This window comes from Gadus morhua, chromosome 6 (assembly GCF_902167405.1).
Source record: "Gadus morhua chromosome 6, gadMor3.0, whole genome shotgun sequence".
Lineage (NCBI taxonomy): Eukaryota > Metazoa > Chordata > Actinopteri > Gadiformes > Gadidae > Gadus > Gadus morhua.
The window spans coordinates 3,419,664-3,434,663 of record NC_044053.1 but is presented as its reverse complement, the minus strand read 5'-3'; the positions used below and the strand labels follow the sequence as shown (position 1 = coordinate 3,434,663).

The following is a 15,000-nucleotide window of genomic DNA, read 5'->3' as shown; positions in this document are numbered from 1 at the left end:
TTGCAGTAGTCAAGCAGATAAAGGCATGAATGAATATCTTCAGATCATCTTTGACATGAAGTCACACTAGGCCAGATGGCCTAGTGTGAGTGCACCCTTAAAGTAGGTTACGTGATGTATATACTTGTTGCAACCGTAGCTCAGTAAGAAAGACAGTCGCCTGCTCCGTGTTCAGTCGAATCTGATTGACTCAGCCTGACACACAGCAGGGTCACTTCCCGTTTACCTTCTTCTGAAGTCACAGGAAAATACGAAAATAGGTTACGTGATGTATATACTTGTTGCAACTGTAGCTCAGTAAGAAAGACAGTCGGTCGTTTGGTGAATGTTCTCTTCCCTTCTCACGGTCATGAAAGCAATGGCTGTACGTTTTTAATGCAGTATGTAATGTATGAAGATGTCTAGCATTCTAAAAACGTGATGTTTAGTTAACTAGATAATGAGCTAATGTAAGGTGTGCGCCTGTGTCAGATTAGCCTATTGTTGCTATGAGCGGGCTCACTTTCGGCGCGTAGTCCTAGTTATTCTTTCTAGGTTCATTCCATTCTGTTTATTAGCAACTTGTGCTGTAAGGGAAACTAAGGTTTTGTGTTGTTTCTGTTACAGTTTCACTCGTGGTATTGACACAATATAAAAGAGGAAATAAAGGGAGCAAGACGCTCCGATCCTGGCTCAATCGTGCTATATCTGAGTTTGATGTGATAACATAGAGAGATTCCAAAAGCGCAGGGAGAACAGTACAGCATGTCACATGCTGTAACAAAGATTCTTTTTCGTTAAGTACTAGTTCCTATTATTTTATTATTTTACACAGTGGCACAATTCTACACACGCTATTCCCGTGGTCTCATGAAAGGCCTCTCCATCCCAAAGTCTTGGGCAAGATTATTGTCCCAGTCCATCCATGCACGTATGTCATTTGTAACCTTAATTATAGCTGTTTCAGAACTGTGATTAGAACGAAAACCTAATTGGAAAATATCAAAGTAATTATTTAGTGTCAGAAATGTGGTTAGTTGATTTAATAATAAAAGATTGATGACTTTGCCAATGAATGGTTAGTTGCATATTTGTCGTAGTTGTTTAAGATAGAGGGAATCACATTTTTCTTTTTAAGTAGGGGCTTGACAACAGCTGTATTCAGTGATTTAGGGAACAAGCCATTCTGCAACGATGTATTAATGATTTGATGCAGCTGTCAAGAGGTGAAGAACAGATATTAAGAAGTTGGAGGGCAGAGTATCTAAAGCAGGTGGAAGAGCTGAGGCTTCCGGCATTTTTTCAAGAGTTTCAGAATCAATTAAAATAAACTCTGACATGACATTAATTGTTCCAGTCTTTATAAGTGGTTCAAGGTTTGCCTTTTTCTAATTGAGACGAAATATTCTGCCTGATAAATTTTACCCTTCAAAAGTTTGCAAACTCATTGCATTTGCTAATTGTAGCAAGCTCAGGGCATAGTTGTGAGGGGGATTTGTTAACTTTTCCACAACTGAATACCCGAGCATTGTTCATATCTCTATTTACGGTGTTGGAGAAAAAAGACCGCCTTGCCTTGCATATTTCTGAGTTATATCTACGCAGCATATCTTTGTGTATCTTGATGGTGGAAATGAAGTTTGGTTTTGCTCCACTTCCTTTTTTTTAGGTTTTTAACCATTGTGTTTTTCATCCATGGGGACACCAGTTTGTTTTAGATTGTTTTAGTCCTTGCTGGAGCAATTTGATCCATAATCCTAATCATCCTTGAGTTAAATATTGTCCATTAGATCATTTTGGCCTACAGAACCCTGTGTCAGATTTGTGGATGATGATAAAGCTTGCTCGATAACGACACTTTTTTCGACCATCAGTGGTCTGCTGCTTGTTTGTGGGTATATGGAAGCAGAGAAAAAGACACAATCCACGGTTTATTGTCAAAAAAGGGGAACTCAAAATATATCCAGCGGGCAAGGCGAAGACCGGAACACGTGCAGGACCAGCAGGTTCGCCGTCTCCAGAGCTGAGTGGAGTTTTGAAAGCGGAACAAAATGCACAGCCTTGGAAAAACGATCGATAATAGTCAGTACGACCGTGTTACTGTCTGAGGGCGGGAGACCAGTCACGAAGTCCACTGCTATGTGCGACCACGACCGGTGTGGAACAGGTAGAGGGCGCAGGAGACCAGCCGGAGCACGGTGTGACGATTTGCCGCGGGCACAGATGGAACAGGCAGCCACGAAGCCCTTGGTGTCGGCAGCCATGGAGGACCACCAAAACCGTCGGCGGAGAGAGAGAGAGTGGAGAAACCCTGGATGGCAGGCAACTCTGGACTCGTGCCCCCACTGGAGAACGGCCGTGCGGGCCGCCGGGGGAACAAACATCCAACAACCCTCGGGGGTAGGTAGTCCTTGCTGGGCATACAGCACCACCCGCTCAATCTCCCATCGGGCTGCCCCGATGACACAGGCGGGAGAGAGAATCCTTTCCTCCACCGACTGCAACACAGGGGAGTCGTACTGGCGAGAGAGAGCGTCGGCCTTGCCGTTCTTGGAACCAGGATGGTAGGTGAGGGTAAAACGAAACCGACCCAGGAAGAGAGCCCAACGTGCCTGGCGGGAGTTCAGCCTACGGGCGGTCTGGATGTAGGCCAGGTTCCGATGGTCCGTCCACACGATAAATGGATGTGCCGCTCCCTCCAACCAGTGCCTCCACTCATGCAATGCCAGCAAGCTAGCAGCTCCCTGTTACCAACGTCATAGTTATTCTCTGCAGAGGAGCTAAGACGACGGGAGAAAAAGGAACAGGGGTGTAATTTGTTGTCCAGCGCCGAGCGCTGGAACAACACTGCCCCCACCCCAGAGTTGGAGGCATCCACCTCCACCACAAACTGGATAGCTGGATCGGGATGACACAGTACTTGTCATCCACAGCCGAGGAGAACAACTTCTTGAGCCGCAGAAATGTGGACCGAGCCGCCTGCGACCAACCGAAAGGAACCTTAGTGGAGGTTAATTGGGTTAGGGGAGCAGCCACCCGACCATAATCCCTTATGAACCTCCTATAAAAGTTGGCAAATCCCAGAAACCTCTGTAGCTGTTTCCGAGTGGTAGGAACCAGCCACTCTGAAACCGCCCCCAGCTTCTTAGGATCCGTCTGCATTTGACCCCTCTGCACCACGAAGCCCAGGAAACTGACCGAGTCGGTGTGGAAGGAACATTTCTCAGCCTTGACAAACAGCTTGTTCTCCCATAACCGCCGTAACACCAACCGAACCTGCTGCTTGTGTTCAGCGAGGTCCCTAGAAAAAATCAAAATTTCATCGAGATAGACTCCTACAAATCGGCGTAAAATATCCCGGAGAACGTCATTGATTAGAGCCTAAAAAAAGGCTGGTGCATTAGTGAGCCCGAAAGGCATAACGAGGTATTCGAAGTGACCCAGTGGAGTGTTGAACGCTGTCTTCCATTCGTCCCCCTCCCGGACGTGAACCAGATGGTAGGCGTTCCGAGGATCCAGCTTAGTGAAGACGGTGGCCTGGTGAAGAGGAGCGAAGGCAGAGTCAAGAAGCGGAGGGGGGTACTTGTTCTTGACCGTGATGTAGTTTATTCCCCTGTAGGCCACACAGGGGGGCAGGGATTTGTCCTTCTTTTCCACAAAGAAGAACCCTGCTCCCACGGGAGAGGAAGAAGGACGAGGCCATTCGCCAGTGACTCGGAAATATAGTTCTCCATGGACTCTCTCTCCGGCTTAGACAAGTTGAACAGTTTGCTGGAAGGCAGGGGGGCACCGGGCAACAAGTCAATAGAGCAGTCATAGGGACGGTGAGGGGGCAGGGACTGGGCCCTATCTCTACTAAATACCTCCTGGAGGTCATGGTAAATGGAGGGAACTCCAGAGAGGTCTATGGGGTCAGGTGAGTGAGGAGGAACGGCACACTTACCAGGGGGCGTGGCCGAGCGAAGGCAGTGAGAGTGGCAAAAAAGTGCTCCAGCTGACTAAGGATCAGTCTCTCTCTTAACCGATTGTCCAAGCGGGAGGCTAAGGCAATGAGTTCATCTAACCAGCAGGTCTCGTCCCTAACCGCAAGCTCGTCTCTAAAATGGTCGGTTAGTCCCCTCAAAAAAAACGCTCTGTGAAGCTGTCTCGTCCCACCCACTCTCCGCCGCCGGAATACGGAAACTTAATGCGAACTGAGCGACGGAGTCCGAGCCCTGGCGCAGGGAGAGAAGTCGGCTGCTGGCTTCCTTTCCCCGAACCGGGTGAAATACCCTACACATTTCGTAAACAAAATCGGCATAGGAAAGCGCGAGAGAGGGTCTATTAATAGAGCTACCGCTACCGCCCAGTCGGCGGCCTGGTCTGACAACAGACTCATCATAAAAGCAGTCTTAGTCCTGTCACTGGCGTAAGACAACAGCTGCTGTTCAAAAACTAGGGTGCACTGGTGTGAAAATTGCCTACAACGGCCTAACTCCCCCGCATACCTGACCGGAGTACGAATAAACAGTTTGCGGGGCTGGCTGGGCGAGGAAACGGGCGCCGCAGCAGGGAAGTCCGACGCGGAGGAGACTGCCGGTCCATGGAGCGAGACGGGAGCAGCCAGGGAGGAGACCTGGGAACCAATCTGCTCCACATGGGCTCCCAGCTCTGACATGCCGGCGGAGAAACCTTGAAGAACCTCGGAAAACGCCTGTAACGCGGCGTCGTGTTGACCGATCCTCGTGCCCTGCGAGGTGAGCGTGTGCCGAACCTACTCTGACTCCGCGGGGTCCATGTTGGCCAGATTTTTCTGTTACGGTTAGCGGAAATGTTGTCCTTTTTGATAGGAAAAAAATGTGCGCTAAAGTGTGCACTCTGTTAGAGGGCTTTCTCTCTTCTGTTCTCCTGGTAACAGATATGATCACTGAATTCAGGCAGCCATACCTGTTATGGAAACAAATACAAGCACACGCACTTATGAGGGAGACAACAGAGATAAGCCTAGAGCAGGGGTCGGCAACCCTAGGCACGGGTAGCATAATCATTGGCACACTTAAAACATTGCTACCAATTTAATTTTTGCACTTTATTCTGTTTTGGGCATGTCCTCCCAGTGAAAATATGTTTAAATTAGTTACAGAAAGCAGTGTTCTGAAATGGGATCAATTTATAGTTTTTAAACCTATGTTGAGTATTAGAGAAGAAAATATTTAAAATATTGTTGCAAGTGGCCTGTATGCTTCACATGGTTTTGCAAAGCTGTACATGTCTTAAAGATATTGATGTGGATGTTTCCAACATTCTCATATATTCTCGTTTTTTACATTTCTCACAGTGCAAATATGTTTTTGAATGAGCTTCTGAAAATGGTGTTTTAAGATGGGACAATTGTAATTATAATTTGTAAGCCCATGTTGCAAATATAACAACCAAAAAAACATTTAAAATGTTGATGCATGATTGTGGACTATATGGAAATAATACAATTCCAGGTCTTCTGGAAATGTTTTTGGTCGCTGTGTCATAATTCTGCTTAATTTTTAATATATTGTTGCTTAAGGCACACTCATTAACGAGAAAATGTCAAACTGGCACTGCATGTTGAAAAGGTTGCTGACCCATGGTCTAGAGTAAAAGGGATCGGCCTGTTTGTTATCATTATCTATAATGCTGAACAAGTTATTCTTAGCTGGGTTGACATCCACGCAAATACACACACACAGGCTATCTTAATGTGTGTGTCGCCGATGCTCTTTGTTTTGCCCAAAGCAAATTTCTCTAGTGAGAGAGACAATAAAATACTTTCTTACTTACTTATTTACTTACTTAATAACAGACACACTCTTTCACTCTCACGTCAGGTAGCCGATGTACAATCCGCAGTCTTGCCCTCACACACCCCCTTCTCCCGCTCCCCCTCCCCCACGTAAGCCTGTGCTTTATTTCACTTTAGTTAGCTAGGTTGCTGCCTTAGCTGTTGTTAAACTTAGTTTATTTCACTAAGGTGCTTCTGTAAATGAGCACAATTTTCAGCTGTTTGTCATTTTTATTTTCAACTAACCAATAGTAGTTGCCATTGCTTTTTTAAATGTCAATGCACTTTGAGCCCTGAATAACAGTAAAAAGCTAATTGATTTGCATGCATAGTATACTACACTCTCCATTGAACAATTGTACCCCTCTCACCCATAAATTGACTCATTTTATAATGTAATCAAATGCTCACACACGAGCTGCTTTCAGACACACGTGTAATTATTATGTTTGCTTCTTTACGTTATAGGCAAACCAAAATGTTGTAGGCTATAACATTATAGGCAAAATGTTATGATATTATGCGCTCAGAAATTTCTTACATTATCGTCTGGGGTTTCCACATTATAACTATGAGTTTAATTACAACTAGAGGTTGAGCGTGCGGAACGGAAAGTTAATATAATAGCAGTAATATGTGAGAGTAAAGGTTGCTTTGTCCCGTGTAATAAGAGATCCCAGGGAAGGTTTCACAGATTAACTAAATTACAATGAATGAATCTACTGAATCAGGATGCTGTAGCTGGCATTGGAGCACGGCCTAACGGGGACTGGACATATTGATCCAGTGAGTGTACGTCTAAGGCTGTTTGCAGGCGGAGTCTGGGTGATCGCCGAAAGTTATGTGCTGCACAAGCAGGTGGTTTCCTGGTTGTGGCTGCTTGTTTGCGTGTGTGTGTGTGTGTGTGTGTGTGTGTGTGTGTGTGTGTGTGTGTGTGTGTGTGTGTGTGTGTGTGTGTGTGTGTGTGTGTGTGTGTGTGTGTGTGCTGCACAAACAGGTGGATCCTGGTTGACCCCCGTCATCTCATCTGATCAGCCTATCACCCCCTCCTCCTCTTCCTTCTCCTCCTCTACTTCCTCCTCATCCTCACCTTCCTCCTCCTCACCCTCCTCCTCCTCTTCCTCCAGCCCGCTTAGTCCTCCCCTTCCTCCTCCTCCTCTTCCTCATCCTCCTCTTCCTCCCCTTCGTCCTCTCGTCACCCTCTGGCCTTTACATTTCTCACAATCTCTTCCTCATTCCTTCTTCATCTTGCTTAGAAGCGATATCAGTCATGAAAGAATTCCACTTAAGTCGCCACTACAGCTACTACAACTGCCCTGAAGTGAATATCATGCTGGTTGGGTTTGAGTTCATTGAGTTGTTGCACATTATGTTGGGCCACTGTTTTTCAGTTTTGTGACATCATTGAATGATGATGTATGTGAGGCCTTTGCACTGATCAAAATACTAACCAATCATGTGGCTGTTTCAGCATGGAAAACATGAAATTAATGTTTGTTGGTTCAAGCAACATACCATAAATAGGTTATGAATCTGGAAGATTTTGTAGGTAGTGGCCATCCCCAAAATGCACCCGAATACAGGAAATCATATCCAACAACGTCAACAATGTGTAGCTTCTCTCAGTTTACGTCTGGTTGAAGTGCACAGTGCATGGTCCTCTGATGGTGATGATGAAGAATTGTGGCCCTCTTTATCATGAAAGTTGCCCATCCCTGCTCTAGAGCTACACACTATCACTCCCTCTGTAGATCATACACTCTATCACTCTCTGCCTAGAGCTACACACTAAATCCCTCTCTCTGTCTCCTAGATCACACACACACTCATCAATCACTATGCTTCTGACACATTCATTTAATCATGGACAATTATTTATTTCCCTCTGGATCGGACAATTCCAAACCATCAATTATTAACTAATGTTACCAATGAAACTCCACAATAAAATTACACAGCCGACCAGCTGACCTCCATACAGAATAAAAGCCTACGATACAAACAAATAGTTCTATCCGGTTCCCGTTCCAGAGGATCCGTATATAAACGCCCTAAACATGGTAAAACTAGTTATTGATATTCTGACCCATACTCCTCCATTGAGCCTCTTTTACACCACACACCTGGAAACACTGAGATTGGACTGGAAACAGATTAGTTTAGTAAGAATACATTAATATAGTAAGAATACATCCCCAGTCATCTGAAGAAAACATGAATTCAGGATACGGTACCTTATCTCTCCCTGACGAAAGTGTGCTGTCCTTGTAGTATGAAAATATAGAAGCAAAAATACAAGGAAAGGAGGGAATATAGAGATTTAGGTGTTCACCAAAATCACAGAGAAGTGTTTAGAAGCGAGACAGAATATAACACGGTTCTAAAGGTGTTGAGAGTAAAAGAGAGTAAAGAGACAGATCAAATGAGGAAGGCATAATGTTCCTGAGGCATACACACACACACTGAGGAGATCACAGTGGACACACACCTTGCTGGAGACCTCCAGTGGGGACCTCCGGGGCTGGATTGCACCATTGCAGCGTTCTTTTCACTAAGACCAGGCGTAAATCCTACTCCTGGTCAGGGGCAGGCGTAAAGTGGAAATTCCAGATGCGGATGCACCCAGAACGGGTCTACACCAGAGATGGAAATTAACATTTTTGCCCACCAGCCACTCATCTATTTTACCATCTTTTTTATACGCTATATATTTTTTTAATATATGCGTACATTTAAAACAATATCAGAGTTAAAATAGATAACAAAAAGTGGTTTTCATATACATCTTTTTTTCCATCAGAAGTGATGGAAAGTTCCTTGGTTCTACCAAGGAACTGAGTTGAAAACGTTAATAAAACAACATGCATGGCTACATCATCATAACATGTTATTTAAATGTGACTATTTGTCCACAGACCTGGTAACTAAGGCTATTTGCTTAAGCAATACAAGTAAAGGCATATACTTGAACTTTATACCCTGAACTTTTAAACTTTGCAAACGTGCAAAAACATAATTATATATTTATGTGGCATTCAGTCCAATGCTGAAAATATATCTGTTGCATTAGGCCAATGCAGTCGTAAAGTGTGTAAAGTATGACTAAGTGTTTCTTTCTGTTCAATAGTCTAGATAGAACTTTATCAATCCCCTGTAGGAGAAATTTGTTAATGTTTGTCCCTATAAAACGAATGGTAAAAAAATAAATACAAAACACGACGGTAACTGAGTAAGTCAAACCCGTCCAATCTGAAAGCTCTACTTAACCACTCCCCCTACTCACTTCCACCAATGCAAAGCAAACAGAACTGAGTAGGGGAGGGCGTAGCCTAACTAGTTTGTGAACGACCCAGAGAAACGCAATGCAAATTCAATGTGAACATGTATGAGGCTTTAATATAATCCTGGACGATTTTGAAATTCCGCAAAACATTTTTTAAAAGTGTCTCAAAAAGAGGGCTTGTCCGGGCAAAAGAGGACGTCTGGTTACCCTACGTGCGTGAAACACATTTGATTCCTACCTGTAACACTGTTAAATAGCAGCCCAAATTGGTGGGCGCTATCCTGGTAATTTCTCTGCGTGAGAAATACGAAGTGTGGCGTGTGAGCGTGTGCATGGGTTGAATTCATGGGGCAAGCCCCAGGAATCTCCCACTTCCGGCTCTCTCCAGTCACGTTCTCTCCAGTCACGCTTAAAGTAGTTTGCTAGTAGTACCGCTTTAATTTGCAGGGTCAGAGAATTCTGAGAAATCTGAATGCTGACTAAATTCTCAGAATTCTGACGCTGCAAATTATTGCACGATAGTGAACTACTTTAAAATAAATCTCGACATCGCGACCAGGCGACAAATGACTGGTGAGAACCTTCTTAAATGAACATTTAATGCTGGATTTAATTATCAGAATTCGGATTTTATCCATGTATTCTGACTTTATTATCAGAATGCTGAATTGTATCTCCCAATTCAGACTTTATTAGCCTATTCGATTTCTGAATTAAAATTCTTGTGATGAATTATCTACATTTTTACAGTCGATGTGCAGCACTTTAATTCCCGTTTTTCTAACACCAGCACTTCCACAACTATGCACATGTTCCTGACTGCTATATACAAAACCATTTATAGCACATCTATTTTTCGGCTGGGTAGTGATAGTCGCCCTAAATGCAGATTTAATGTGGGCTCTGATTCTGAATGATGAACTGTGTGAATAAATAAAGGGAACTCAAATCTAAAGAAGACAAGTGGTTTTGATGTACCGGTGAATTCCAGCTGAAAGTGGAACATTGCTGCCATAACGGGAAATTAATGTAGCCTAGGCCTATTGTAAGTAGCTTTCAATTCCTTTTTCTTTTTTTGAACATATCCCCCACTAGATTCCCCCACTCCCACACAGATTTTGTCCTGCAGAAACCTATATGGTGGAAACTAGAGATGCACCGAATATTCGGCCACCGAACATGTTCGGCCGAAAATGGCCCAAAACATAATGTTCGGTTTCGACCGAAGGAGTAAAAAGGCCGAACATAATACACCAAACATTTTTATTTATTTATAAAAAAAAAAAAAAAAAGTATTACTCATTTATTTAAAGGTACATCGTTCTTAAATTCTTGCTATAATGTTAGAAAACGTTCAGTATTAAATTTATATTTTGTATCAAATTTGTAATTGATTTTTTTTATAGAAAAGCAAGAAAAAAAAGTTTATAAAGGACATTTAATTGTTTGATTATGCAATGGTGAAAAGTTAAAGCAAAATGAATGAAAAACATTCGGTTTCGGCCTTCGGCCAACTGTTTCAGTATATTCGGTTTCGGCCAAGAATTTTCATTTCGGTGCATCCCTAGTGGAAACCGATACGCCCTCTCAACCACAAAATCTTTGAGTCACTTCTATGGAAGTAAATCTGTGCCATCGTATTTTAAATAAAAAGCCATTGAACTCTAAGCACTGATTATTTATGCAGGGGCGTTGATTACGTTGAAATTCAAATCCAGATCCGTTATTTCAATGCATAAATATTCAGTGCTTAGAATTCAATGGCTTTTTATTTTCAAAATCCGATGGCACAGATTTACTTCCATACACTTCTCCTTCGTCATGCTTAACTGATCATACCTCCCTCTCGTTGGTTACACAAATCTTAGGGGGACACTCCCAGAACCCCTCTCAAATTTCAGCCAGCCAGACAATTCACGTCTGTTAATTTATAAATGGAATTCTGAACGTGTCCCGCCTCCGAAATAACCTGGCTATAGCCATGCTGCCTTGCGCGCAATTTCATTTCTCGCTGCGAAGCAGCCTGGATTCCATGGATCCGATTTTCGCCTGATGGGGAACCAATCACAGAACGGGGAGGGACGGCAAGACGATGACGACCTCTATTCGACACACCCATCGTCTTCTTCCGAATTGCGTGTGTCTCACGCATGGACGCAAGAGCTGTGTTCAAAATCGTTCCCTATACACTCACTATTCCCTTTATAGTGTTCATGATATAGTGCACTATATAGGTAATGAACAAACGAGCATTCGGACACTACGCTGAACATTTTTAAACGTAATTTGCGTCAGTAAATGCGCCGGGTATTTCTGTGATGCAGACAGATGCGGCCACATCATGTAAACAAAACGGGGTTTCACGAGGAAAGCTGGAGGTTGTATTGATGTTGAATGCTACATTTCCTTGATCAAGGGTTTTTTAATTAATTTTGAATGTTACATTTTCTGTTAAACCCCAATTAAATTGTTGACATTTCTATACGAAAGCCGGAGACTCCATCATTAATTGTCTTCATTTTCGAAGCTTCTTCTTCTCCTCCAGAAAAGCACGACCGCATTGCATTGTAGTATACGGGAGTAACATCAGAGAATGTCTAATATGTACACTCAAATGTACATATTAAGTGCACTATATAGTGCATGAAATTAACCACTGAGAATTCGAACACCACTACAAAATGGCGAGCACCCTATATAGTGCACTATATCCGTGATATGGAACGATTTTGAACAAAGCTATGGTCTCACGCCGAATGCGTGAGACTTGAGAGCCCTGTTACCGGTATATTATCCCGGATGTTTCTCTACGAAAGCGGAAGACTCCATCATTAAATGTATTCTTTTTCGCGGTCGCAGTTAAGCAAAAGAGGCGTAGAAGAAGAAGGGGGCCGGATGTTGACAGTAAAGGTTGTAGAACTGCAGCGCCGTATGACGAGGGTATTAAATATGCAAATTAGATCAGACCCGACTGGAAAGTATTACCAGACACAGTGGCAGGTGAAGTGACACAATTCACCATCCCTGGTGTGCACAGAAATAGCTGCGTGCACCGTTCTGCACAACATCTCCAAGAGAATCCCTCTGCCCAGACACCATCAGCCACCGGCGGTCCCCGAGGAAGACGAGCGTCCAGCCAGAGCAATTGAAGATATCGCCGGCCGATTAGTCCGTTCTCAACTAATCAGTTGTGAATATTGTTTTAATTATGTTTATATGTTTTATATAGGCCGACACATTAAACAGATCTCTCCTACAGTCTCAAAACAACTCAATTAGCTCCTTGTAATTTGATGATGTTCCATGCATTGCTTCTGTCAAAAAGAACCATTCCCGTCTAAATGCCTGCTCGTTGTAAACCAGACATTAGAAATACATATTTTAATTATATTTGTTTGCAGTGTTTTATTGTTAGGCATTAACACAATTGATGAATGACAATGAATGAACGTATGAATTATTTATTTTGGTGTCCAACAGCATGTAAATTAAAATAGTAAATAGCTGTTGTCGCGAGGTATCCTAGCAACGCGGTGATATGCGCATTCCATTGAACATTCACATGGCCGCGCATGGCTAATGCCGCGTTTCCACGGCAGGATGCGGTACGGTTCGGTTCCCAAAGGTGCGGCACGGATTGCGTTTCCACTGCCAAAAGTGGGCGTGACCCGGACTGAGCCGTACTCGTTTTGCCTTCGTTTTCAGTAGGCCTACTCCTCCGTTGGGGTACTGAAAACGAGACGAGACGCCTGAAAGGGTCCCGGAAAATTCGAGCTACACACCCCCTCCGTTGATTGGTCGACAGAATCGTCACCTCCGGGCGACGTGGGGATAAAAACAAACAAACAGTAGCCTCGAAGTATTATTCTTTACAATTAACATGTCGCGTAAAACGCTTGCTTGGGCGAACAAGGAGGTGGAGACGTTCCTCCGCATTTTTGGGTAGGAAGACGTTGTTTACGATATTGACGTAGCTGCCGCGGCGATCGACATCCGGCCTACCATAAAGGGTACTGTCGGCGGTGGAAACGCGACCTCGGAACTGAGCTGGGCTATACCGCCCCCTCCCTTCCGGACTGAGGCGAACCGAACCGTACCGCACCCTGCAGTGGAAACGCGGCACAAGAGACGCAAAGCAGGTGAAATCATCTGAAGGATAACGAGATTCTAACATTTGCGAATAAAGTGTACAATGGAAACATTGGAAACAAGAGGACATTGTTCATGTTTAATTACACAGAGCATTCCATTCATTGAGTTACAGTGCTAAGTTAGCGACCAAATAAAAAGGTAAACCACTTCGCAAAATTTAGATCACCAAAAGTAATCAGTGTTAGTGTTGTGGGTGCTAAATGGTTTTCTAGTTACTCATGGCTTACTGGTAGCATTACTAGCAATCGACTTTGATGGCCCTGTTTGCTAAGAATAACGGCAAATCTCCAACGTGGACTGTTCATGGTTTCAAAATCTTGATAGGGCAACCAAACACCTAGACAAGTTTCAAGGTCACGTTGGTGCTGCTATGCGACTTTCCTTGCTATGCACCATGCCTATATCAGGTTGTTTGAAATAATGTTCTCGTTCTTTTACTAGTTTGTTAATCTGACCCTTCTGTTTGATATTGTGGAAAGGGTGAATGATTCAGAGCATGATGCATTTTAAATGGCATCACTTTTGGTCTTTAGTCTTTTCTTAAAACAATTGTAACTGAAAATAAACATAGCTAAATTACAACCAATAACTTCAGAAATTGAGGGCAAAAATAGGCCCAGATTTATTTATTTACTTGTACAAATCAAGAGTAGGCCTGATTTGACTAATGGGCTTTGCATCCTTTCCTTCTTCCCTTGTAGTCCATTTCAAAGACATGCTGCCCACCAGCTTTCAAATTACAGTGATGCCACTGGTGGCTTTGTATCAATTTTATTCAGATAACTATCCCTCCCTACTATTTTGTAGTTCACCAAAACACCCTGAAACAACTTGAGTCTCACATTCTTATGCCACCATGCACCAACAGTGCAAGCAGGCCAATGGCAACCAAGCGCGCAGTCCTTCCTCCCTCACTTTAAAAACAACCACCCGCCACTGATATATATAGACCCTAAACCTAACCCTAACCCTGAAAATGATTGAGCTATTACTGAAGCCAATAGTGGTTGTTTATGGGAAAACATGCATAGTACTGGAAGATAACTTTCTCACATAGCGAACGGATCCGTCGGGATTCTTCCTATCCGTAGTGGATACATTGAAGATGTTTTTTGTGGTAGTGCAGCTGTAGTTTATACTGCACATCACCCTTTCCAGGGTATCTGAACTGAACATATTGAGCTTTGGCACCTGTCGGCTGATGGCCAATGGAAATATGGCCACACGAAGCAACCATCAACTGGCCAAGACCATCCATGAAGAATTCTACAGAGAAAAAAACAAAACAACAATTATTGGATGTTAAGCAGAATAATAAAGTAGCAGGAGCGCTTCCGGTGTACATCCAAAACGTCTTGTACCGACGGGGGAGCATATGTCGGGAAACTAAAAATAAGGCCTAAAAAGAAAATGTGTTTGGTTCCGGTATCCGACCGACCCTGTCAATATATGTGCGACCCAAATTATTTTATGAGCTTTATAAAAAAACAAATATATATGTATATACATATATATTTGATGCAAACTATGATTACGTTTTTGTACAGCACCTCTTCATTCTGTACTAGGATGAGCGAATTTTCTCGTTTTTAAATGAAAACAACCTACCTATCATTCGCTGCCGCTGGAAAAAATAAAATAAAAAAATAAAATAAATTCCCTACCTACCCATGACCTCAACTGACAACCAACAGGAACCAATTTTTTTTTTTTTTAGGCCTAATAAACAGAAAAGGTGAGGTGATGATAATGATTCCAGGTCCAGGCAGTATATATTCCGATGATATTG

The 15,000-nt window shown here is 43.3% G+C and overlaps 2 protein-coding genes across 2 annotated transcripts in view; both read right to left on the bottom strand.

The window, feature by feature from the left end:
- Positions 1-8,166, bottom strand: part of LOC115545970 (beta-1,4 N-acetylgalactosaminyltransferase 2) — a 48,823-nt gene extending 40,657 nt beyond the window's left edge. The window contains exon 1 of the mRNA XM_030359510.1: positions 8,011-8,166. The gene's annotated coding sequence lies outside the window, so the exon portion shown is untranslated. The remainder of the gene's footprint in view (positions 1-8,010) is intronic.
- A 6,043-nt stretch (positions 8,167-14,209) lies between these two features.
- The window catches only part of LOC115545766 (beta-1,4 N-acetylgalactosaminyltransferase 2-like), a 2,352-nt gene continuing 1,561 nt past the window's right edge, over positions 14,210-15,000 (bottom strand). The window contains exon 4 of the mRNA XM_030359193.1: positions 14,210-14,477. Coding sequence (XP_030215053.1) covers positions 14,293-14,477 — 185 coding nt within the window. The 3' untranslated portion in view covers positions 14,210-14,292. The remainder of the gene's footprint in view (positions 14,478-15,000) is intronic.